The 25,300-nt window shown below is 44.4% G+C and overlaps 2 protein-coding genes across 9 annotated transcripts; one reads left to right on the top strand and one right to left on the bottom strand.

Moving 5' to 3' along the window:
• The first annotated feature begins 4,620 nt into the window (after nt 1-4,620).
• Nucleotides 4,621-8,121, top strand: LOC117891666 (polypeptide N-acetylgalactosaminyltransferase 1). Its single transcript, XM_034797231.1, has 3 exons — nt 4,621-5,696; nt 6,251-6,772; nt 6,830-8,121. The coding sequence occupies exons 1-3, from the start codon at nt 5,047-5,049 to the stop codon at nt 7,449-7,451; spliced, it is 1,794 nt and encodes a 597-aa protein (XP_034653122.1). The 5' UTR covers nt 4,621-5,046; the 3' UTR covers nt 7,452-8,121.
• Nucleotides 8,122-11,187: 3,066 nt separating this feature from the next.
• Nucleotides 11,188-24,829, bottom strand: LOC117891663 (kinesin-like protein KIF13B). Of its 8 annotated transcripts, none has more exons than XM_034797223.1 (20): nt 24,723-24,829; nt 23,735-23,978; nt 21,032-21,119; nt 20,646-20,809; nt 20,064-20,580; nt 19,423-19,999; nt 18,787-19,359; nt 18,399-18,713; nt 18,240-18,281; nt 16,439-18,101; nt 16,228-16,373; nt 15,759-15,788; nt 15,264-15,366; nt 15,106-15,204; nt 14,176-14,196; nt 13,455-13,517; nt 12,947-13,360; nt 12,247-12,885; nt 11,859-12,173; nt 11,188-11,793 (listed from the first exon to the last, which is right to left on the bottom strand). In XM_034797223.1, the coding sequence occupies exons 2-20, from the start codon at nt 23,787-23,789 to the stop codon at nt 11,726-11,728; spliced, it is 5,892 nt and encodes a 1,963-aa protein (XP_034653114.1). In that variant the 5' UTR covers nt 23,790-23,978; nt 24,723-24,829; the 3' UTR covers nt 11,188-11,725. The 8 variants fall into 8 exon arrangements, with proteins under 8 accessions (XP_034653114.1, XP_034653112.1, XP_034653115.1 ...); XM_034797221.1 differs by having other exon boundaries at nt 15,264-15,390; XM_034797224.1 differs by lacking the exon at nt 15,759-15,788 and having other exon boundaries at nt 15,264-15,390.
• Between the last annotated feature and the right edge of the window lie 471 nt (nt 24,830-25,300).

The raw sequence follows: 25,300 nt of genomic DNA on the forward strand, positions 1-25,300 counted from the left end.
CCACTATCAGGTAATCCGTAAAATCTCTGGCAAGCATTTCTCAACTGCAATCCCAATTCTATTATTATCCGCTGTGCTGTCGACTGCCCAATCGCATTGACGGATGATGACCATTTCTCAGCTGCTTGTGGCTTCTTCAGGGTCGTTAAGATTAATAGATTTCTGTGGCTCAAGCCATTATGGCGAGCGCCTTAACCACAGTCGGCTCACATGTGGAACAATGTCTGGCGGCAGTTAAACTGTTTTTCGTGTGTTGTTTTTAACCCCTTTTTATTTTGTTATTGTATTAATGAGGCCTCGTTTGGAGCTCCACTCATTATTCAATAGCGTAATTTTTGTTTGTAATTATTTATCGAGCACTTCTGCTATTTACCCAGGCTCTTGACGTGGCCGGTGGCTGATATTCAGTCCGGTGGCGGCCTGCTCATAGCTCATAAAAGCAAACTAATTCGACCTCAGGCATTAACTATTTCACGAATGTGCTGAAAATGCATAATTTTCGACGGTCGTAAAGGGTGAATATTTCGGTTTAGGAGGTGTTAATTTCTCGAACTAAACGAAGCAACAAACCAATCTGTTTCAATGCCGGATTTGATGCATTTTTACAAACTTGTATTTTGAGGTCACACACGAAATGGAATTCCAAAGTCTGGTTGCCTTGTCTCTCGCCACCCCTTCTCTCTCTCTCTCTCTCTCTCTCTGTCTCTCTGTCTGCCTTTCAATGTGTCGGTCTCTTTTTGCTTTGCAGACACCTCTGTCGTGGGGGACCAACAAAACAAAGGAACAGCCACCATGCCATCCTCTCCAATCTCCAAACTGGCTAAGTAATTTATTTCCTTCCTAGTTTTTGTCGCTCAGAGCTATTAAAAGAGTTTTAGCGAAAATTGGCAAAACAGTTGCCACCTTTCAGCGGCTCTCCAATTGCTTCCCACAAATGTTGTCGCTCTCTGGCACGTAGACTTGCACCCCGCTGAAACTCCAATTACGAGCTGGAGAGCACTTTGAACTTTTCGCTGTGCCTGTGGTTGTGGCTGTGGATTTGGCTGTGGCAGTGCCGGTTGCTTGTCCACCCGCTGCTCGAGCCCATAGCGTCTCCCGCAGCGTCACCAATGCGTATACGTAACGTATTAATTATGCCACTGAAGGGCCAGCTGCGACGACCGTTCGCAATAAAGCTTCGTACATTAACTGCTGAAATTAATCACAGCCACCGCCAAAAGAGCACAGGCACACAGAATACATACTAGGTGGCATAATTACAAAAAAGAAAGTTGCGAAGAGAATTAACCCCACTTGTCCATTAGAATTAAAATGAAATTTTAACAAGAAACGGCAACAACGAAAAGACACGAAAGAAGCAACATCAGCGCAGTCAAACAATCTCCTACAAATGTACATATATTCATACATACATATTTACCAACTCGTATATATTTATCTGCCCCGCGTTGTTGCATGTCAAAGGCAGCAACAGGTTTGTAATAGGAAATCCATTTTGTCTCGTTTGAACAACAAATGAACATGCAATTTGTGCATTAAGTGCCGCCAGAAAAAGTGTCAAGTGTGACAGTTTCGAGGTAGTCAGTCCCTTTCGCTTCCAGCCTCGCTCTCAGCGCCATTTTAAGTGATATGAGTTTCCGCTTTTTTTTAATAATTGCTATGACAACCGGGCCACAATGAGTTCACATTGTGGACTGGCCACAAGTGTCTGGCACCTGATAACTACATTTATGATTTATGTTTGTATATGTTTGATTTCTGAATATATATGTATCCTCGCAGCAAATGAAAGTGTAAAGCTCACAAATGATCACAAACAAGGAAAATTAGCATGTTTTGCATTATTAAGGTTTAAATTGGTTTCACATTTTCTGAGTCTGCTAAAGCATTCGTCTTCTCCAACAACTTCTTTCAATGATATTATTGGACATTCTAAGATGTATTCAGTTAATAGTATATTAGATATATAAAATATACCACAAGATATATAGGAGTAATTAGAATGTATGTAAATATGTATGTATGTGCATGGATATATTTTAAATATACATATTAGGTTCCATTCTCTCCATCGATACCTAACTAATGGACGGAACACATTTTAACAACTGTAGTAGTAATAGCTGTAGTAATAGGCATACATATGTATGTATGTACATACATATGTACATAAGCCATCGAGCATATGTACATGTGTACCAATTCCTAACCACACAAAAGAATTCAAAAACTATTTTAGCGCTTCTTTCAGATATCTAGAAAAAATACGTCAAAAAAATATCGATGTGAGAAAACCTCATTATTCGAATTTCAGAATTATATCATTATTTAAAACATATATTCTTAGCTGGCTTTGGTCAGTAACCATATACTGTATGGTTAGTACTTTGGTGTTCAAATTACCAGTAGAATGACGAGATGTCGTAAACAGAAACGTTTAGATAGGTGCCTCCGTGAGAGTTTCATCCCTGTGTAGTTGCCATGTAGTCATACTTGTAGGTACCACGTAAGACTATCGTTATTTGTGTACATATTGTTGGCGCAAAATTTGCTTGCGATAGAATCAGGTAAGAAATCAATCCTTTTTTTTTTGTTCGACAGAAAATTTCGCAGCCAGCTCTTCGCAGTTTAGTACTCAGATAAACGGTAAACATGCCAGAGAACCAACCGATTAAATACCACCATGTTGAAGGGAAAAAAGAATATTTCTATCTTCTGTCGACAAAAAGACGTCTGCATACACACACATACTCAAAAATTTTATAATTATATAATTATATAAATTTATAAGGAGATAAAACACATGTTTATTGCATTTGTGTGCTGAGCCCTGGTCTATGGTGTAAAGATCCACTAGTTTTAGCCTAGATCGGTTGTAAGAGTCTGTCAGAGTCCCAGTTCAGATTTCTAAGGGCGAATATTAACAACGAATATTGTGTTGCTCCTTTTATGGAGGACTACACACACAAGAGAAAATCTTCCAACATCGGGCGGATCTATCGGAGTTTAGCCCCAATTTTGTTGTGCGCGCCATTTTTCAAAATTTTTAATATTATCAGTTAATATAAATGTATAATTTACATACTGAAGACAGAGCTCCCGTGCTTCCAGAGGGAATGATTTTAATGAAAAATTCAAATACAAATTTGTAAAATATAATTTCATATGATATACAATCCAATAAAAATTGTATTTATAATAAAAAAAATTCTTTCTTCAATCGGATTAAACTATGGTTTCAGTGTTGAATGTCTTCGCAAGCTAGTAATTTCAAATATAACTTCAAAATCAAGGAATATGATTTAAAATTCGCACGTTTCTATTCTAGGGTTGTCAAATATTTAAAAAATATCATATCGGTGATATATTTTGCTTGAAAAAAATATCAAAATTATATAACCCATATCACTGCAAAATTATCGATATACTTGATATTATTTATATTTCTTTGCTTGTATATATTTGCTGTGTTTTGTAAACATGTGTACTGCCGTGGCAGTTTGAAAGTCAAACTGAAAATACAAAAGTAACAAAAAGAGCTAATTGTCAAGCATTATTTCTTGCCAGTCTACCAGCTGTTCGCTTAGTCCATACAAGAGGAGGTCTTTTCCGTTGGCTTTCGTGGTAATTGGGACCAAAGCACAGTCAACGCACTAACACATATATGCGGTGTCAGTGTAAAGTCGAGAAACACCCAGTTTCGAGCGCTAAACGAGGAGGGACGTGTGAGACGCTTCGTACATAAAGTGTGGCTCTAGCTCTTATAGTCTCTGAATACTAGCCGACAAGTAAGACGAACAGACGGACAGACAGACATGGGTATATCGACTCGGCTATTGATGCTGATCAATACCACTAACAACAGATTATACATTCTTTATGAGGTCAGAAACATTTCCTTCTGTGCGTTACATACATCCACTTTTTTGCACAAATACAATATACCCTATATATTTATTTAGAACTGGTTAGTTACCGAACTTAAAATATCCAAAAACATATCAATATATTGATATTTTGGAAAAAAATAATCACGATAAAAATATATTTTTATTTAAAAAAATATCGATATATTGATAATTTGGAAAAAAATCACGATATAAATATATTTTTATTTTAAAAATTTCGATATATTGATATTTTGGAAAAAAAATAACGATATAAATATATTTTTATTTAAAAAAATATCCACATTCTATTTTTAGTGTTCGTTCGGCAAACAACTCTTTTTTTGAGTTCAAAATTTTCAGTAACTTTTTTATAATATTCAACACAAAACTGAAGTATCTGGTCAATGCGGACTCATCTCTGCGACCAACCAATTTCGCTGTAGCGATTAAATATAAAAAAAAAAATCGATATATTGATATTTAGATATTATTTGAAAACCCTAGCTACACTGAAGCAACAGATTTACAATAACAAAAACACTTGACCGTTTAGTAACAGGAGAGGATTTCCCTGACCTTTCAGTAACAGGAGAGGATTTCCCTGACAAGAAAGTCCCAAACCCGAACAAGACAAGCGGGACAATCTAACACTGACAACAAAATTTTCAGTAATATTCAACACTCAACACAAAACTAAAGTAGTACCTGGTCAATGTGGACTCGTCCAACCAATTTCGCTGTAGCGATGTTTATATGGGCGGTGAGACGTCGGGGGTCGGTCGCGCTTAGAATTAATATTTCCATTTAGTCTAGTTTAAGTCACTGGAGCGGGTGAGCGGCTCTATTCAATCAGCGTTGCTGCTAGAAACGAGTAAAAACTGGAATTCATATTCGCACTCGCGCAGAGCCATTCAGAGCTAGTGAAAAAAAAAAACATATGCATACCCAATGCCAGTGTGCCGTGTGTATGTATTTTCCAGCGACTCGACTCTGTGACAAATGAAGCTACTAGTGTAGGAGAGAAACATTAGCCAGAGACGAGGAAGACGTAATCCACAGCCACGTCTGCGTCTGTGGCGTTGCAATTGAAAGTGACCAGACCAGTGCTACCTCAACCACAAAGCAACACCCGCCAACCACCACAAAAGCAACCAGCATGCTGCCTCGGTTTCGTTCCTTCTATGGCAAACTAATCATATTCATATTGGTTGCCCTGTGCTTCATCCTGTACAGCAAGGTGCAGCAGCCAAGCGGCGATGAAGGGCTTCCTGCTCGAGCAGCCGCCCTCAGGGGCCACGCTCGAGACAAATACAGTGCGTACGGCGAGAGCGAAAACGAAATCGCCCGACCCGCCACAGTGTCCCCCTATGAGCAAAGCATCCAGCTGGACCTAGAAAAACAGAAGGTGGGCCTGGGCGACCAGGGAGCATCAGTGCACCTGTCTGGCAAGGCCAAGGAGCGCGGGGACGCCATCTACAAGAAGATCGCCCTAAACGAGGAACTGAGTGAGCAGTTGTCCTACAACCGCAGCGTGGGGGACCACCGCAATCCCTTGTGTCTGGCTCAACAGTTCGATGCCAGTTCTCTGCCCAGTGCCAGCGTGATCGTAATTTTCTACAACGAACCTTACTCCGTTCTGCTGCGGACCGTGCACAGCACTCTAATAACGTGCACTGAGCAGGCCTTGAAGGAAATCATCCTTGTGGACGATGGCAGTGACAATCCCGAACTGGGGGGAAAGCTGGACTACTACATTCGCACGCGCACTCCCCCCGGCAAAGTGACGGTGCTGCGCCTGAAGAATCGGTGAGTGGCGTGGCTGAGCGGCGCGGAGAAAGGCCGTGAATCCATTTTTGGAATTGTCTTTTGGCTAGGAAAGTTCGGGCATTCAGCTATCAAATCGCCCGTGGCTTACCATCATTTGAATAACTAGTTTGTGCCCCAGTGCCGTGTCAGACTCGCTGGGTTGGAGCATCTTCTTTGGCAGGCAGCATAATGTCAGAACCGACAAAAGCTCAAATAACACAAGACACAGAAAGAGAAGAAACGAAACGAAACGGCAACCGTAAAACCAGTTCGTCAAGTTACGAATATTTGAGGTTTTTTGGGCTTAACTTTTTGTAACTCTCAGTCGGTATCTGCGTGCATTACACTGTCCCACAAGAGAGCTCGGGGTAGCTGCCCCTGAGCTTTGTCTGCCCGAAGTTTGTCTTGGCCATGTTGGCGTGTGCTGGCATGCCGCTTGACGAAGATTGGAAGGTTGCTCGATGACCCAATAAATTGTTTTCTTCTTTAGCTTAGCACAGTTCATAAAAATGCACATTGATTGGCTAAAGAAAGTTTTGTTATTTCCCGTTTAGATTGGGACTGATACGCGCCCGTTTGGCCGGAGCCCGAATTGCCACAGGAGATGTGCTCATCTTTCTTGATGCACACTGCGAGGGCAACGTGGGCTGGTGTGAGCCGCTGCTGCACCGGATCAAGGAGTCGCGCACGAGCGTCTTGGTGCCCATCATCGATGTGATCGATGCTAATGACTTTCAGTACAGCACCAACGGCTACAAGTCCTTCCAAGTGGGCGGATTCCAGTGGAACGGTCACTTCGATTGGATTAATCTGCCAGAGCGGGAGAAGCAGCGACAACGACGGGAATGTAACCAGGAGCGGGAAATCTGTCCAGCCTACAGTCCGACCATGGCTGGCGGTCTGTTTGCCATGGATCGGCGTTACTTCTGGGAGGTGGGCAGCTATGACGAGCAAATGGACGGCTGGGGAGGCGAAAACCTGGAAATGTCGTTCAGGATCTGGCAGTGCGGCGGCACCATTGAGACGATTCCCTGCTCCCGAGTGGGACACATCTTCCGCGACTTCCATCCTTACAAGTAGGCCACAATCTTTTGCTCCTGTTTTGTACACAAATTTAATTTACTCGATTGCAGATTCCCTAATGATCGTGACACGCACGGCATTAATACGGCCCGCATGGCCTTGGTGTGGATGGATGAGTTCATCAATATATTCTTTCTCAACCGGCCCGATCTCAAGTTCCATGCGGACATCGGGGATGTCACCCACCGAGTGATGCTTCGGAAGAAGCTGCGCTGCAAAAGCTTCGAGTGGTACCTGAAGAACATCTACCCGGAGAAGTTTGTGCCCAACGCAAAAGTTGTGGGTTGGGGCAAGGTGAAAGCTGTCAGTACCAACTTGTGCCTTGATGACTTGCTACAGAACAACGAGAAGCCCTACAACGTAGGCCTCTATCCATGCGGAAAGGTGCTGCAGAAGTCGCAGCTCTTCTCGTTGACAAACTCACAGGTGCTTCGAAACGAGCTCAGCTGCGCAACCGTCCAGCATAGCGACTCACCACCATACCGGGTGGTGATGGTGCCCTGCATGGAGAACGACGAATATAACGAGCAGTGGAAATTCGCGAACCAGCATCTGATACACAGCAACACGGCCATGTGCCTTGACCACAAGGGCCTCAAGACCGTGGACGATGCCCAGATGGCGCCATGCGACCCCAACAGCGAAACGCAACGTTGGACCATCGATCACTGAAGCGACACTGAGAAGACAGGGATTGCGATGGGGACGGGATGGAAGGGACCAAACCAACTGAGAGAAACTGACTAACGCTGACTGCGCAGCATATTAGTGCAACAACTTGTAAATACATAACCGAATTCTAGAATTACATATATATTTTCTATACGCTGTATACTCTGAACGTGTATACCAGCATTGACAATTGGGATCGGTAGCTAAAGCAAATCGAAAAATATTTAAACAAATCAAAACCAGCGGCGAATCAAACACAAACAAGTCAACTTAGAAAGCTAATAAGAAGAATAACAATTACCTGTGTGTTGTGTATTTTGCGTGTATAAATATAATTAGAGCAAGTTGTAAAATAGAACGTCGGTACATCCTACGAGTATGTAAATGCTTCACCGATAATTATAATCGCAATGTGATCACGTAACGATGAAAGCGATGCGATGCTATGCGATACATGGGCAAAGTGTGTAACAAATGCATTCCACGGATTTAAAGGGAACGGAACGGAAGGAAGGAAGGGAATCATCCGCTTTCATCGAAAGTCTACTCGAATAACCAACTATGTAAACTGTAAACTAAAAGTGTTATAAGCATTTATCTACTAATATACCTTTTTTGCCATTTGTTTTCATAAATAAAAAACTTCCAAGTGGAAGACACACATCTTTAACGTTTGACCTTGTTGCCGTAAGCACCCAGGTCAAAGGGGTTGATTAGCTAGACTACATGGAAATGGAACCAGTTAATAGCACCAGAGGCCAGAGGCCGATCGAGTTCAAGGCTACCTGTGTGTTTCCCAAACATCAACAAGATGGGAACGGAATGGAACAGCTGTGACAGCATTAAGAAATAAAGTCAATTTGAGTCCAAGATATTCATTGCATTTTTGTATATTTGTATTTATAAGTAGATATACATAAGTACATATTCATATTCTCGTATTTGTATTTTGTTTTGTTTTATTTTTTGCTGAAATTGTTCAAATTTGCTGACTTCTCGTGTGTTTTTTTTTGTGACGGGTTTAATTTAAAATACTTAAATCGGAGTAAAACAATTGCAATTACAGAAAATTGATCGTATTTTTGTGGTTTTTTGCTGCTGCGGACTACTATTTACTTTTTTTTGTTCTTTTTTTAACACACACTATTACACCTACTAGTGGAGAGTGTGAACTTAATGTTGATTATCCATCCTTACATACAAAACAAACTAAACAAATGCATCATCATCAAAAAATGGGCTTTAGCCCCGTTCTTTCTTTGTGTAGTATGATAAAAGCAATTGTTAGCATATGCATGTTCTCTTTTCTCTTTTGTTTTGTTTTGGTAATTAACGTTTTTGTTCAACTCTTGGTTAATTTATTTAACGGTTGATGGATTCGAGTGCTGCTGGTTTCGAGCTACAATTCATAATAACATTTTATTCGTTGACTGTGCTAAAAGCTCTAAGAGTGCGCAAACTTACGAGTATCTATGTATCTGTAACTTGTTTTCAAGGCTATATCGTATTTCCCATATTATGTGTGTGTATAACATTCTGTTCTGTTCTGTTCTGCTATGCAACTGTAAATCAATTAGCACACCTAGTGGAGGCCGATTTCGAGGGGCCAAGAGCTGCACTGGATTGCACAAAAATATGATTAGTTCTTTAATAACTGCAAGGTACGATTCAATTTGTCAGCAATGCCAATCGATCTCTGGGACCCCACTTCCGTCCGGCTAACCTATGGCTACGTACTACTTTTCTATGTGATAATCAAGCAAGCGCATCGCATGGCACTCTATACTATAGAACTACATACAATGTATCTCGATCTATTTTACACCTAAAGCCGAGTGTGCGTGCTGCTAATTTACCGACTTTGATTTACTTTCAGTTTAGGGATTTCATAACTCAATCAAGCTCTAGTTGAATGTTAATTACGCTTATTAAATGCATTAATTTTCATTGATTTTGTCAGTATTAATGCCCCACTATGTAAATATAATACATTCATGTGGCAAGTCATGTGGCTGGGTGCAACAATTAAACAATATGGAGAGTGCTCAACAGAATAAAACTGCGGCGTCTACAAATCGCACACACACATACACACACGCACACACACACACGCATGCGCGCACCTTGAAATCGGAATGGCCACTGCAGTGGCTGTAGTTTGGGAGCGGACGATTCGAAAGCCCATCCTCAAAAGCCTTTCAACTTTGGCTGGCCAAAGATTTAGTTTAGTTCGTACGTTAGGATTATCATTGGTAAATATATAATATAGTATGTATATATTTGTATTCATGAATATCCATGTAATTGTAAGTATATATTGGAGTTGTATCTTGAATTTTTAATTTTGGACGTATTTTCAAGTATATTTTTGGTAGTTGATTCTCTCATCTATACGCAAGTAGAAAACACAGTTTCGAAAATATATACCTAATGTATATGCATGCATTTATATAGTAAATATGTATGTATGCTTGTATATACTACTGGATGAATGGCTGTAGTTCTTCCAGTTGGATTTCAACGTCTGATCTCAAGCATCTCGGTTTTCTGTTGGATTTTAGTATCAGTTTGGTTTTGTTTTTGCTTTCGTTTTCATTTTCGCATTGGTTTCTAAGTGTAAATCGCTTGTTATTGTGTTTGAAATTGCAATTTATCTCAGACTCAGTTTGGAGTGTCTTGGATGTTGGTTGGTTGGTTGGATGGATGGATGGATACGTTTACGGTTTACTGCGGTTTCGTTCCGGTCCCGTTCAATGGGAGACCGGCCCACTCTTGAGTCACTGATCCTTTGTCTGTACGAACAAGTATTACATAGATTATCTTTACATAAAATTGAATATTCAATGCAATTATTGCTTCACTTCATCTTGCTTTCTTGGACAAACACAAGCTTCATTCTCAGTGTTCGGTGTTCAGTTAATGTTACTTAATAACGCTTCACAAACATAGTCGCACAACCTTCAACATTGATAAATATGTACGTACATATGTACAACAAAAGTTCCCAATACTTGGGATATTGCACATACCGGGATGAGGTAAGAACGTAAGAGGAAATCATAAAATAATGACGTACATATATGATAAAATCAATTTTATTCATATATATGTATGTATCCGTATATATGTATATGTATATAAAGAGTAAATTATAAATACATCACATCAAAATAATACAATTTACATATGTATTTACTGCGTCAGTGCGAGAAGCTTCTTAATCGGCGACTAAGATCAAAGATGCGACCCATCTTACGATGTCTCACGATTGCAGCGACGCAGCATTATAGAATATGTCGCTTTAATTATTACTAACATTGTAATCTGGTAATCTGTATATAAATGCGCTTAACAGAATGTGAGCTTGGGATGTAGGAAAAGAAAGTAAATCGAATATACGTCTACACAAGAAAATATTGCATGATCTTAAAGTTATAAATATATACAAATGATCTCATAAATTTGATATACATATATAGAGTTAATAACAATTAAAAATATAAGCTCATCATAAACCAAGTCACATCGACATAAAAACAATTGAACTAAACTAAAGGCAAAGGACCATTCAAAAAATATGTATAGTATTTCAAACAATTCAATAATAATCATAATCAAACGCGCTCCATCGCAAAATCGGCGAGACGAGCAATAAACGACATAAACGTACTACACGAACACAGAACGCAAAACAAAACTGTGGAATCTGAAGACATACACACATTACTCAAAAAATATACGAGTACGCTACACATTTAGATTTTGCTCGTGCCCAAGTGCTCGTGGTATTGCAACTACTCGAACGCGAACGAAAACGAAGACGCCCTGCTAGGCTTAGTTTAGTTTAGCTACATAGATTAGTATTTAGTTCGTTCTTCTGTAGACACCGCCTTAAACTACTTAGAGAAGCGCGGGGGTTAAGTGTACGGCATTTCATTTGCGGCGTGGTGAGAGAATAGTTAAGTAAGCTAGTAAATGGTTGGCATGTGGATTATGCTCCGCATTGTTCGTTGCTGGACGACCTTGTCATCAACTTCGTCATCGTCATTATCTGTCATCGGGTGTCATCATTGGTGGCAGCCTTAGAAGGCCGTCGAGCGTCGATTGGCATAGCACTTTTTGCCATGACTGTTCGCATCTGCAGCGCTGCTGGTTGCACGCAATCTGTGGCATGTCGCGGTCGCGGTCGCTGGCTGGCTGACAGCGCCTGTGACCAGTGTCGATTGCCTGCAATTAGTCCAACGCTGCAGCTGATGCGAACACTTTGGGTACAATCATTTGCGCGCCGACACATTTAGCGAGTCGCCGCGGCTCTTGGAGCGTGTCATCGAGCTGCTCATTTCTAAACGGGGCGAAGGCGAACCACAAACTAAAAACTACTTCACTCCAATGTAATCCACCACTCACCTTTGCTGATGCTGTTGCTCTTCTCGGCAGCCTTGTAGGCCCGCATCGCCTTTCCGCGTTTGTCCAGCTGCAGCTTGTCAGGTCGCACAAACTTGCCGTACTTCGGCTTGCACTGGAAATACTGTATGCCCTCCATGGTGCCGTCGTTTTTTCCTGTGGGCGTGTCCAGTTCCACGCCAACCCAGGCGCCTGCCTGAAAGTGTGTGGTACCCACATACCGTATGACGCCGCTGGCGTTGGACGGTCGAATCAACACCGATTCGCCCACCACAATCCAATCAGGCAGCGTCAGATGTACCATATCCTTGCCGTCGTCTGCAAAGGTACGAGCCCCGTGGCAGAATCAAGTCAAGTCTCAAGCTGTTGGCGTTTGAATGTCAATGCTTACCCTCGACTTCTGTGCTGCTGGACATAATGCTGGGGTCCATGTACGCTGCCAAGCCTTCCATTTTGGCCACCGAGGCACGCTGGTTGATGCGGGGCGTTTGGCTCGTACTGTTATTATTGTTGTTGTTGCTACTGTGCCCAGTGTTGTTCGGTGGCTGCGTGTTGGACTTTTTGCGCCGCATCACTTTGCCAGCCGGTAGCTCTTCTCTGACGATGCCATCGCCCTCAATGCTCTGCTCTGAAAAATTGTGTGTGGCCTCGTCCAGCGATTGGTTGCCGTTCTGATTGTCTGTAGAGAGCTCTGGTTCCTCTGCAGATTCGTGTCTCTGCTCTCGCTCCTCTTCCACCGCCTCGTGAACTTCTTGATCGGATGTCTGTTGTGGCTGCTCTTTGACATTGGTATCGTTGTTGTTGTTGTTAATGTTACTTTTGGGAACCTGCTCGCACTCGTCATCATCACTTTGGGCGGCTTCCTTCGATTCTGGCTGCTCCAATGGGTGTGTGAAAGCCTCCTGCAGCGTCTTTGCATGGGGCTCTAGCTCGGCTGGCTCTTGAGTTTTGGCTTTGGGCATATCCTTGAGGAAGGGGTTGACTCGAGCTTGACGATTTGGTGGCGAATTAGAGTTGACACGATCAAAATCTAAGAAGAGATGATTTATGAGATTATTCTGGGTTCATATTTGTTGGCTTTTTGTGTTTACCTGGAGTCTCGTCAATGCTCATGGAACGCATGGAAGTTATGTCCTCGTTGCTCAGATTGTTGCAGGACACGGCCTGGGAGCCATAGCCACTACTGGTGGACGAGCTCATGCTTAGCGTGGCCAGGCCGGTCAAGTGCTTCATATTCGCATTGGCGCTCGACGTGTAGCTTAAGTAGCTGTTGGTCGTCGAGTGGCTGCTGACATCCATGAACGAGTCCATGGTCTTCGACGCCGTGAGGCGTGACCTTGTGGCCAGGCTCCTGTTCTGCTGGCGCTCCTGCTCATATTCTGCGGCATATTCCGAGTCGCTGTAGCTGTCCTCAGGCTCCTCGTCCAGCGAGCGATGTCCGCCCAGGGGCTCCTCATGCAGCGTGGTCATGCGCATGCCTAGCAGCTTGCTGGTGGCCGGCGATGCTGTGGACACAAGAGATTCGACACCGATTAATTCTCTTAAGATTCTCTGCCATGTGAGAAAAGTGGTAGACTTAGAGCTAGACAAACCACATACGTTTCGTTGGCGCAATTCTCAATGTGTTCAAGTTCAAATTGAGATTCAAAAACGTTGGACGCGCTGCATTCCATTGCATGGGGGCGGGGAAGATAATGGGTATGTTTAATGTTTAGTTACAATGCAATATACAGCCTTCAATGAGTGATCACACTAGCTCCAGCTGCGACTAGCTCGCACCTCGAGGAACACTAACAAAGATAATGAAAGATCTAATTTCTAAGAGTAAGACACAGGTACGCGGTTCGTGCTCAAATATCGTGCAGTGTGTGCTGCGGCTGCTGTGTAACAGTTTGGCAGTTTGGCAGTGTGCTGTGTGCGCCAGATTGAGTGGGTTGGCTGAAATGGAATGACCGAGTGATTGATGCATCTACAACTGCTGATGATGAATGTTCACGAATGCTTGAATATGAGAGAGAGAGTCTTGTGGGGGTTTAATGGAAGGACACAATTACCAGCAAGCGAACACTAATACAAAACTACATTTAAACACTTGCTAAATATGGACTGGGACTCCCTCCTTCCCCTCTTGGACTGAAATAATAGTATAATGTCCATGGATGGGTATGAGGTGTTCGGCGGTGTGTGGCGGTGTCTGTGTCTTAATGGATGGGCATGAAGACAGACAAACTTAAACTTAAACTCAACTCAGCTAACAATCAATGAACATTAGTCAAGAATACACTTTTTGATTTGATTTGGGCATAATTATGGCCTTTACCTGACAGCAGAGATATAGAGCCTGTTGGCCGTTGAATTTCATTAACAATACGATAAACATTGGAGACACAGAAAAGAATTTGACAAAGTGAGAAACTATACGATAAATACGAGAAGAAAATAGAAGCACTGTGGACTGGATTCTGGATAGATGGCTTTGGGGTTCGGTTCGTGTACTCGTCGAATGCATGTCAATTTATATGATAAGCAATGAAATATGTGGCAGGACAGAACATAGTCGAGTGCGTCAATAAGAAGGATTGCTCGAGTCTTCATATCGAGTTGATGCGATTGCTATAGAGGTTGCTATTGCTGCTGCAGGTGCTGCAGGTGTTGCATCCGAGCAAAGCAAACAAAGTAGATTCGGAAGTTGTGACAAAGCAATGCAATGCGAGAAATCACAGAATTAATAAATTGCTCTTGGGAAGGAAGAAGCATAAGCAAGCATAACAAAAACCAGTTCTATGCGTGTGCGGGAGCACAGAAACATTCGGAAAAGGATTTATCTTGTTGCCATTGGGATAATTTAATTTGATTTGTACTAAAATACTAGTTCAAGTCAAGTACTACTCCAAGAAAAGTAACAGTAACATTATATACGGAGAAGGAGAACTAAGATTGTCCAAAATTACGAAATATATAAGATTATACATATATATGTACATATGCAGGTCAATCGAAGTTTAAACAAAGATAAATCCTTTGCTCTAGAGCACGCCTGCAACTAGGTCGCACGGTGCGTTTGCATCAGCATATGCATATGCGGAATTTACTTATTGAATATGTAGTGGATATATATTAGTGGATATAAATTCGATTATATGGATTAAAGTACGCTAAGATTGTTTTTCAAAAAATTGCTCAAAGGGTGGCATTATGGAGTGGTAATCGGTCGATTCAAACAAATCATTTTCTTGCAAAGAATACCCACCAATGCCGAAGGCTTTTCCAGGAGAATCGTCACTGCTGCCCTTACCGCCGAAGCTGTGTCGGTTGCGGATGACTCCGTTGGCGGCCCCTCCACTGTGAACTGCAGATAAGAGAATTTGATTAATTTCACATGATCGAGTGTCCTATGCATGAGCTCACCTGGCGTAAACTTATTGACCAGGGCACTGTTGTTGAGATCGGCAAAGGACTCGGATCGTCCCACATTCAGCAGCGACTCCATCGATGCATCGAAGCGCATGATCTGCGTGAGTTTATTCATGAGTTTCTTGCATCATACATTTCATATGCAAAAGTTGTTTTGTTTGTTTTTTACAACAAATGTTATTTAGGATGATGATACAAAATTTATTAAAACAAAAAAGAAACCAAAATGAAAATGAAAATAAAAATAAAAAAACGAACACAAAAACACACATTACAAAAATGGCAAACTGAAGAGAGCAGAGAAAGAGTTTCGGAACCACTTGAAAGGCGTGAAAGATTCGATATTTTAACAGAACTGAGGAACAGAAGAACATATGTAAGTCACAGACAGCAACAACTACAAAAAGCACAGTTACAGTAGTGAGTGCTCAGGATGGCACAGGATAGAGGCATAAAGTGGGGTGGAAAAAGAGGATACAAGTTACTTACACTCCCGGTATTGGTGGTGTCTTTGACCGCCTATGTGCGCAGTGGGAAGCGTTTGGGCAAAACACACATACACGGCACACACATATAGGCAGAAATAATACCAATACACACGCACATACACACATATATCAGAAAAAAGTGCGCGCCGAATTTGAATTTGGTTTTGGTTTTTTGTTTTTGGTGGTTAATCAAAAATTTTTTTTTTTTTTTTAGTTTGGTGAAAGCGCATAGAAGAATGTGAAAAGAGAAAGAATTTGCGTTTTAGTCAAATGTTTGGTTAATTTAGCATGTGGCAAGTGTGGCGAGTGAGTGAGTGAGTGTAAGTGGAAGTGGATGTGGAAGTGGTGGTGTAAGTGGAAGCATAGGGCGGCAGGAACGGCAGGAACGGCAGCGACGACATGAGTAAGCAGCGCAACAGCAGCGGTAGCAGCTGAATGGGATGATGAGCGGTATGCGGGCATGTCCTTACCTGCGAGAAGTTCGGCACACTGACGGTCTTGCGCATGGACAGCGGCTGGCCATGGGCTGTCTCCAGTTCCTTGACGGCCACATTCTGCCGCAGCCGATCCAGGGTCAGGATGCTCTCTACTGCCGAAACGCCACGCGTGTATTTTTCTGCAAGATGGGCGGAGAGTGCTGGTTAAGCCAGGTTACGACTGGGTAATATTGATTGGTCTCACCTATGTAGGTCTCGCCATCGCTGGCCGAGCAATCATCTCCGCTGGCCGCTAGCTGTGCGAGCGACTCGCGGTCCTCGAGCTCTTCGGAGGCCTTCGGAATGTTGGACACCACCTCGTAGGTAACGCCACTCTGCCATATGGCGTTCTCACCCCGCACAAGTCGAAACTTCTTAAGACGATCTGTCAGTGTCTGTCCTTTCTTGATGTTGATGCTGAGGCGCTTCCGCAGCACCAGATCCATGGGTGCCGGATGCGAGAGACGCACTGTGGTGCGCAGAATGAGATAGACACGTTCGTTGGCCTCGGTGACGCGGTTGAGGGCCTGGCTGTCGTGCATGGACGAGTCCCAGCTGGCCACACAGCACACATCCTTATCCAGATGCTGCAGGATCTGCAGCGTGTAGAATTTATGGCCATGCTCCTTGGAGAGAATTGAATTGATTCCCGCAATGGAGAGTTCGTCGTTTGTGTTCTGGGCGGACAGATCGTCGCCATTGAGGTTTAGAAAGAGAACGGGCACATGTGGCTCCATGCCAGAAGGTGGCTCCCAGGAGGCAGGGGCACCAGGTATGCCCGAGCCGGGTGCCGGCACCAGCACTGCGTTGCGTTCCTCTGTCAGGGAGACCCACTGATGCACCAGGCTCAGCTCTCGCTCCCTCTCCTGCTCGTTCTTCTCCTCCTTCTTGATCAGCATCTGGATCTGCTGGTCCAGGTACTGGCGACGGCGACCCAGCGCCTCGCTCCACTTCTCACGCAAGACGGTGAGATCTTCCTCCTGGTAGGAGTCAAGTGGCCGCTGCAGCCGCGAGCGAACCGTCACGCTGCCAATAGCCACGTTCACAATCGACTGGCAGATTATGGGCAGCGTGCCCGAGTTCTGGACGGGCTTCACGCGCACATTGACCCGTCGCTGCTGACCTTGGCGCAGCTGGTAGATGCCACCGGTCAGAACCTCGTTGCGATTGGTCACCTCAACGGGCGAGTACTCGCCGCTGTCGTTCAGCTCGTGGATCTCCACCCACAACTCGATTTTGCGCGACAGCTCCGCCCAGCGATCGACCAGGGAACGGGCCTTGGCCTGCTGCTGCTCAACCTCCCAGCCCTTGGTCCTTGAGAAGCCGGCACTGCGATGCCCCCAGACCTCAATAGACAGGGCTCCCTCGATGCAGTGCTCGAGGAACTCCTCGTTGATGGTGACCGTGAAGTCCTTGGTGTGCTCGAACTTGAATACCATGTTCTGATCGTGGGCCGTGGTCTCGGCATTGATCACGGGCACCACCATCTCCTGGTGGCCCCAGAACGTGTACTGGCAGAACACAAAGTTGGAGAGCGACAGGGGCAAGCCCGTGGCGCATTTGATGGTGACGCGGCACGTGATCTGGTTGGCGGAGGGATCGACAGGGTCATCGTACTCGTCGCGTGAGTTCTCCGAGGACTCCGAAACCGATTCGCACATGCGATCCTGTGGCATCTGGCCGGCTATGCGCTCCACCTCCACCTGTAGGCGACCAGCCACCTCTCCCTGTTGGCTGATGATGGGCGTGTGGTAGTCTAGCTTGACATCGTGGAAGAGCACCTCCAGGAATATGTTGGCCACGCCAATGAGATTGTGGTTCTCCTGCGACTCGTAGAACGGATCCTGCGGCTTGGCATTGTCGTCATCCTACAAAAGGCAGAGCAAATAATCATTCGATTTCGTGTCGCAATCACACAATTTCACTGCCAAATAGTTTTTAGAACGGTGTGTATGTGTGGGCTTAGGTGTGGTTTAGGGGGTGTGGGGGTCTCGTATCTTAATTACCTTGTCGTCGTATTCATCGTCTGAGAATTGCTCTACAAGGGGCTGTATTCAGGGGTTAATTGAATGCGTGTGTGAATCGATACAATTATAAATGGTAAATGGTTAGTACAGAGCACACAGAGCGAGAGATGAATGGAGAGTAGAGCGAATTCAACATACCAGTCCGTTAAGCACGCGCTCCTTGTGCTCCTGGTACATCTCCCGCATGTCGATCAGTTTGTTCTCCAGCTTCTCCATCGTCCATATCTGGCTACCGGAATTTGTGCGCTTCACCAGAATCGCGGGCTCGCTAACAAAGGCCCCCCGCCGCCTGTTGGGACTCAGGTTGGCCGGCGGTATTTGCAGGGTTACCGAGAACTTTGTCTTCTTCTCCATTTCCTCGGCCAGGAAGTTTGCCTCCTGCACCAGGGAATTGGCTCGCATGATGTCTGTTTTCAGCTGCCCAAGCGAACGGCGGAACATTTCATCTCGCTCCTAAAAGAGAAGCATTCAGCATCATTATCATTTATCAGTTAAAAAGTCAGCTAATCCAAAGCGCTAAGCTTACCTGTGCCCACTTCTCGACACGCATCTGGGAGGTCGGCGTATTCGGGGTTATCTTGCCCATGCGCAGCGGATCGTAGGGGGCATATGGAGCATAGGGTGTGCTGGGCGACAGAATGTTACGCAGTTGCTGGAATTGACGCTCGTACTCCTGCCGCTGCTTCTCGAGCGCAACCTGCTTATCTTCCTCATGCTGGCGCTCTAGCCGAGCAATGGCCGTCTGGATGGGGTCGTTGCTCAGCTCGTTCTGCATAATCTCATCTCGCGCAAAGTTGTAGTCGATCAGCTGGGCCGGCGTCTGTGGTTCCGAGGCGCACATGCTCGTGTTGTTGCTTTTTGGCGAGTTGACGCGGAAGAAATGATGATTTCCCCACAGGATGCGATCTCCGTTCTGGAGCGGAGTCTTCTCCACGGCCGCCGATCCGTTGACAAAGCAACGCGCTCCCTGTACGGGCTCCATATACAGCCCACTGTCCTCAATTGTGATTACACAGTGCTCTGGTTGAATCCCCAGCCCCGAGAGTTGGATATCGGGCTGCTGTCCGCTAATGCTGCGACCGCCAATCAGCGTCCGTTCCTGAGCACAAAGAAATTATCGGTTAGATCAGTTCTATACAGCGTTTCAGCACATTTTATTTACCTTTAGATAGTAAACCAGAAGCTCGTTGAGGGACGGATCTGCATTCAAATTGACCAAGTAGTACTTGTTCTTCTCCACCTTGATGCCGCTGGCCTGCACACTGATGCCCATTTTCTCCAGGGCCTGCTGTCGCTCGTTCTGGATGCGCTCCGTTTTGACCAGTTTCTCCTCCCAGGTCTGGGAGATCTGCTTCATTAAATTCTCGCTCTCGGCAAGCTTATCCTGCACATCGCCCACTGGCGATCCCGTGGCGTGCTTCAGCATGCTCCTCAGCGTCTCCACCTCGTGTCGCAGCTCCCGAATAATTCTGGCATTGGGATCTTCATTGACCACGGCGTGGTTGACGATGCGTTTGGCCCGATCCGCATAGCGCAGCGTGGACAGCGTCTCCTCGTAGTTGTCCGCCGACGGCGAGATTGTGGCCACCATTACGGTCCTGGAGTTGCCGCCCAGATTGTCCTTCAGCAGCCAGGTGAGCACAGAGTCCCGATAGGGCACAAACTTATCGTTTCCACTCCTCTTGCCATTTGTCTGATCGGCCAGCTTGGAGATGACCAGGCCAAGCGTGGTCAGAGATCTACAAGAGGCATAAATATAATAATAAGTGCATAAGCCAAGCTTTTTGACTCAATTTCACCCACTTGTTGATGTTGGAACCCTCCTTGAGACGATCGCCGACAGCTCCCGTCTTCACGGCACGCTCGGAGCCAGCCAAGTCTACGAGGGACATCCGAGAGACCTTCTCCCCGCTGACGCCCGTTGCCTGATCCGTGAGTATTTGGGTGAGCACCACAGAGAAGACGGCATGTGACCGCGACGACTCGGCATTCATGTTGGTGGCCGCCACCGTCCGGGACTTGTTGCCCTCGGTCATGAGGTTGTCGATGTCCTGGTAGGATGCCACGGCAAGCTGCGACAACCCATCGACATAGGGACCCATCACGTTGTGCTCGCGCACCTTTAGCGACTGCTTGTTTGGCTTAGGGTCGAGCAGATCGTGGACCTTCTCGTTGTAGATCTCCATGTAGGAGACCTCCACTTTGTACATCAGCTCGGGCGTCGACTTGTTCGCAATGGCCGAGAAGAGCTTATCGCACAGGCGCGGTATAATGCCCTTGTTCTCCTGAGAACCCATCATCGTATAGGACTTGCCGGACCCTGCAAGAATAAACAATTAATGAGTCATACTCCAATGGCCCTGGAAGCTGACAGTCTGCCCATACCTGTCTGACCATAGGCGAATATGCACGCATTGTAGCCCTGGAATGCATTGTCCAGTATGTCACGTCCCACGCAATCGAACACCGTCTCCTGGGACGCGAAGTTGTCATCCTCCGGGTTCAACGAGTAGAAGCAGTGATCGAATGCAAATGTCTTTGGTTGTTTTCTGTTTGTGCAGAACAAAAGATCATTAGTTACACCAAGATATACTCTTTAGACATACTCTACTTTTGAATGCGACAATACGAACGAACCACTTAATCATAATATATTGTTACTACATATTATATTTTAAAATAAAGTCAACATGCCATAGTCTTGATAAATTGAACTCAATTGTATCGAGTAGTTATCATCAAAAAGGAATGTAGAATATAAAATATTTTACCTTTCGATTTTCTCCAATGGTGGTGGATTCTGCAATATGGTCTGTTGTTTTTCCATTTCCACGATACATTTTGTACCCAGTTCGATTTCTGCAAGTAGAGAAAACACTTTCAATGATTCTGGTTCCGGGATACAAACGTACATACTACTATTATACATATGTATGTATGTTCATGTACACATGTATTTACATACATACATTATTCGCCGTAAATTATGTGTAAAATTGAGATAATACCGCCATTATTCCTTTCTCTCTCTTTCTCTCCGTGGGGTGATAACAAGTTCAAAATGGCAAAACAATTTAATTTTATATTTTCACTGTACCCTACATACATACATATGTACATACATCTGTATATATACTATATAGTGCACACATTTCTCTCCGAATACGAATAATATATATCATGTTGGGGGTTTCGTAAATAAGTGCGAAACTAGATTCACTAAAAAGAGGCACAGAGAGAGAGAGGCGATAAATGAGTGTGGAATACGTCCAATGCCACACACAACGAAAACTCACTGGAGGAGAACAGAACCTTTCAAATGATTGTAAACAAAAGTCGAATAAAAAGGCAGAAAAACAGTTGCCCAAGCACTCGGCGTAATAAATATTGCAGCAACAATAAAACCACGATTTGATAAGATATTCCCTAAGACAAACCGTGGATGCCCTTGACAGCTTCGTCCAATGAAATAATCCAGCAAATAATCCAATAAACAGAAAACGAAGAAGTTGAAATAAATTCTAAAAGGATTTTCTATCTACAAAAAAAATCTCATTCGAGCTAATGAATTGATGAAATATTTCAGCTGTGATCCCCCTTGTCCTTCGCTTGTTCGAAATGGCAGAGAGCAAATGCCAAAACAAACAGCAAAAAGCAAAACAGGCAAAAGGAAACATAACGTACCGTCAAAGCCCTTCCCTGCCCAGACAGGCAGACACATTTCTAGCCCACACACACATCTGGTGTACATATACATACATGCACATATACTTATATTTACTCGTATTGTATATATTTAGATGCATATGTACACATGTACGTCCTGGTGTGGCCTGGCCTTTGGTACTTCCGTTCCGGTTTACATTACAAAACGACACTGAGCCGAGAACGTGACAAGACATGGAAATGAGAGCCACAAAGGACTCAACTCTGATAGTATTACACATGTACATATGTATGTACATAAATATGGAATGTCTCAGCAATTGGGTTGACATTTGCCCGGTAACGAACGTAGCGGAGGCGGGTCATAAATAATTTGATGATCTCTCATTTGTACGACTATGCGTAGTTCTGGTCAGTTGATTTTTGGTTTCTGATTGTCTGCCCACCTTTCTATAACCTTAAAGCTGTCTCGATAATGATAAAGTTTTCTCTTGCCGTTGACCGTTGTCTGCTATTCTATTGTCCATCCGATGTTGAAATTAACATCCAAACATCCAAATACACACACACACACACACACTCAAATGCATAGCCATTGGCACGGTTGAAAACAGGTTAAGCTTTTTGGTAGTAACTCTCTGCTCTGGTCAGAGCTGACTTCATTTTACCTCGTTTGACTCAGTCTTTGCCATTTGCTTTGATTGTGTGTGAGTGTTGGTGTCTTTGCGTTTGGATTTGCGCTTGCTTTCATTTTACGCTGTGCTGGCCCCTGATGGAGGAGGGGTCACTAGCTTCGGACATGGCCCAATTGCGATGCCAAAGATTGACTAATTTTGTACTTCATGTGGAACAGTCCTACCCAGTCCACCACCAGGCACACGTTTATCAGCCATGATAACATTTCTGCACTGCTTATCACAGACACTCTGGTGACTACGATTCCCGCACACAGATATGAACATTTACAGTCACACAGCGACACCTAATCAACCCGAATAACAAGCGATCGACATGACAGTCTAACGGAGGAAAACTTACTATGAAATGAATATAAAAAAAAACATAATCAACGTGCCACCATTCAAGCACTTTGGCATCCAATCAATAAGTTCCTCCCATTCCTGCGAGAATCCAATCGAACCTTGCCCTACACATACATACATATTTCTGCTTCTGCCTGTGCCGGGGTCCGTCCCTGTTCCAGAGTACCCCCTTCCTACTTACAAAAGTGTCTTCCTTCATTTCCGCTTATGCCTCGTGTGAGTCATGGATAAGCCAAATGAATGATCAGCGTTGACATTGGAAATGCTGACTGACACTGTTGTTGCTGTGGCTTGTTTTTGCACTTGCAACACTTCACCGCTGTAATGGAAGACACAACAAATTAGCTGGAAACGAAATGAAAATCGCTGTAAGTCACACAGGCCGCTGACATGGGACAGGGCAGGCAGCCGTAGGTAGTCCGCTGCAGTGCAGCGAGCGCCTCTCTGGTAAAAAACAAAAATTTGCTGTCGCTGCAGTGGAAGAAAAACGCAAAACGAAACCCGAATTCAAAGGAAACGCCAAGAGCCATGTACATTTTGTTAGCCTAAAAAACCGTCCCAGGCTGCTGGCTGCCTGTTTGCATTATTGATTTAGAGAAGAGAGGAGCATTGACTGCGGCACTGGCACTGCATTCCCCCCGTCAGTACATGGGGCATTGTTCGTTGAGGAGCTGCCCTGTGGGGGATAGGGGAAATTGTTGTACGGCACCTCCCCGCAGAGCTAATCACAGATGGGAAGATTATCACCAAGGGAAAATGACTTACCGCGGCGATTGAAGGGTCGCACCCTTACAGCAACTTTGATCTTATCACTTGACATCGTGAAGGCTTCGAAGCTGGTGAGGGATGTGGGTGTTGATGCGGGCGAGGGAGTGATTCATGCACCACTCACTCTCACTTGGCCCCGTTCGACGCCAAAGGGGACTATACGGACGGCAAAGTTGGGTCTCCTTTATTATGAATATTTTTGGCTGGATTGTTGTCCTCGGGGGAGTCGTGCGCACGCAATCTATAAGGCAGGTGGAAGTTGTAAGGTTCTAAGCTGACTGGGCTGGGGTAAGGGGGGAGAGAGCGCCAAAATTGTGTGAGCGATTCAATTAGCGCCGCGCAGACAGACCCACATCCAACCATACGTCATGCGGGGTGTGGAGTGTGCCTGGGAGGAGTCATATTTCCCTTTCATTCTTGACTTTTGTCATTGCTTTGTTATTACTGCGCACAGACACATTCTCACTGCACACATGCGTTCACTGTTGTGTGCTAGAATTCTTTATTTGCGCGACACGACGCGACACACACTCAAATGTTTGCCCAAAATTAGTTAATTAAGATTATGATTCGAATGTCCTGTCCGATTTGTAGGGGCGTTTGTTTCGCAAACAAATGAGTGCACACTCAAATAGAATAATATTTTCGCACATGCACACACACTCTCACTCACACAATTACAGGTGCATAGCGCACACAGTGCACAGGTTGGGATACACTGCACCCCCTCCCCCTCTCAAAATGGGTAGATGTATTTAGTTTTTCGAGGCCTCTTTAAATTGGCGAGCCGTAGTCAAAAGTAACGCCAGGTATCATTCCAGGGTACACCACCCGCGCGAAAAATGTTGCCAGTATGACTGTTCTGGGTGCTGTGACTACTTTGAAGAATCGATTTTTATGGCTTTCTTTTTCCGAAGCCACAGCTTCCTTGGCGCTGCACCATTTGTTGTAATGGTTTTGACTATTGCTTAAGTGGCTTTCGCACCTGTAATCCGATGTAGTTGAGTTTAATTTCACTTTAATTTGGTTTTTTTATTTTGCGTTTTCATTTTTCGCGTCTCGTCGTTTGTCGTTTTTAGCAGTGTGACTGGCCCTCAGAAATATACCAAAATATCCCTTCCCACTTTAAAAAATACCGCAATATACCGATGAAAAACGAAGTTAACCCATTTAGCCCCGCTCTATTTAAACAGTTACAGGACAACTTGATCACCGATCCATGATAGTCCTGGTGAACGCACTTGATCAGCGTTTTTGATGCAAGAATTCATGGATCGGATTTTGTGAAATGGATAGTGAAATAAGGAAGATCCCTTGAACTCGTGCCCGATCCATTGCTTTTGGCTGATATCGATAGCTGATATATCGACAAGAGCGCCCAGAAGAAGAAGAACATAACCGAATACAAATGTTTTAAGAAGTCATGAATTCCGCTCAATTTGATCGTTTTCATGGAAGAAACGTTACAATTTGATATGACTGACAACGCAGAGTAATTCTACACTGGCGGCGGCAAACGGAGACGATTTTCAACAGCGTATACTTAAGAAAAAAGCAAAGAAA

The sequence above is a fragment of the Drosophila subobscura genome, chromosome E (assembly GCF_008121235.1).
Source record: "Drosophila subobscura isolate 14011-0131.10 chromosome E, UCBerk_Dsub_1.0, whole genome shotgun sequence".
In the NCBI taxonomy this organism is placed as follows: domain Eukaryota; kingdom Metazoa; phylum Arthropoda; class Insecta; order Diptera; family Drosophilidae; genus Drosophila; species Drosophila subobscura.

Excerpts from the sequence above, each read along its gene's own strand:
- LOC117891666 (XM_034797231.1), top strand. The coding sequence starts at position 5,047 with ATGCTGCCTCGGTTTCGTTCCTTCTATGGCAAACTAATCATATTCATA. Across the intron at positions 5,697-6,250 it reads GTGCTGCGCCTGAAGAATCG|ATTGGGACTGATACGCGCCC; the intron begins GTGAGTGGCGTG and ends TTTCCCGTTTAG. Across the intron at positions 6,773-6,829 it reads CGCGACTTCCATCCTTACAA|ATTCCCTAATGATCGTGACA; the intron begins GTAGGCCACAAT and ends ACTCGATTGCAG.
- LOC117891663 (XM_034797221.1), bottom strand. The coding sequence starts at position 23,789 with ATGTCAAGTGATAAGATCAAAGTTGCTGTAAGGGTGCGACCCTTCAAT. Across the intron at positions 18,282-18,398 it reads AGCGCGTGCTTAACGGACTG|CCCCTTGTAGAGCAATTCTC; the intron begins GTATGTTGAATT and ends CCCTGAATACAG. Across the intron at positions 15,789-16,227 it reads GTGTGCCGAACTTCTCGCAG|GCGGTCAAAGACACCACCAA; the intron begins GTAAGGACATGC and ends CTGCGCACATAG.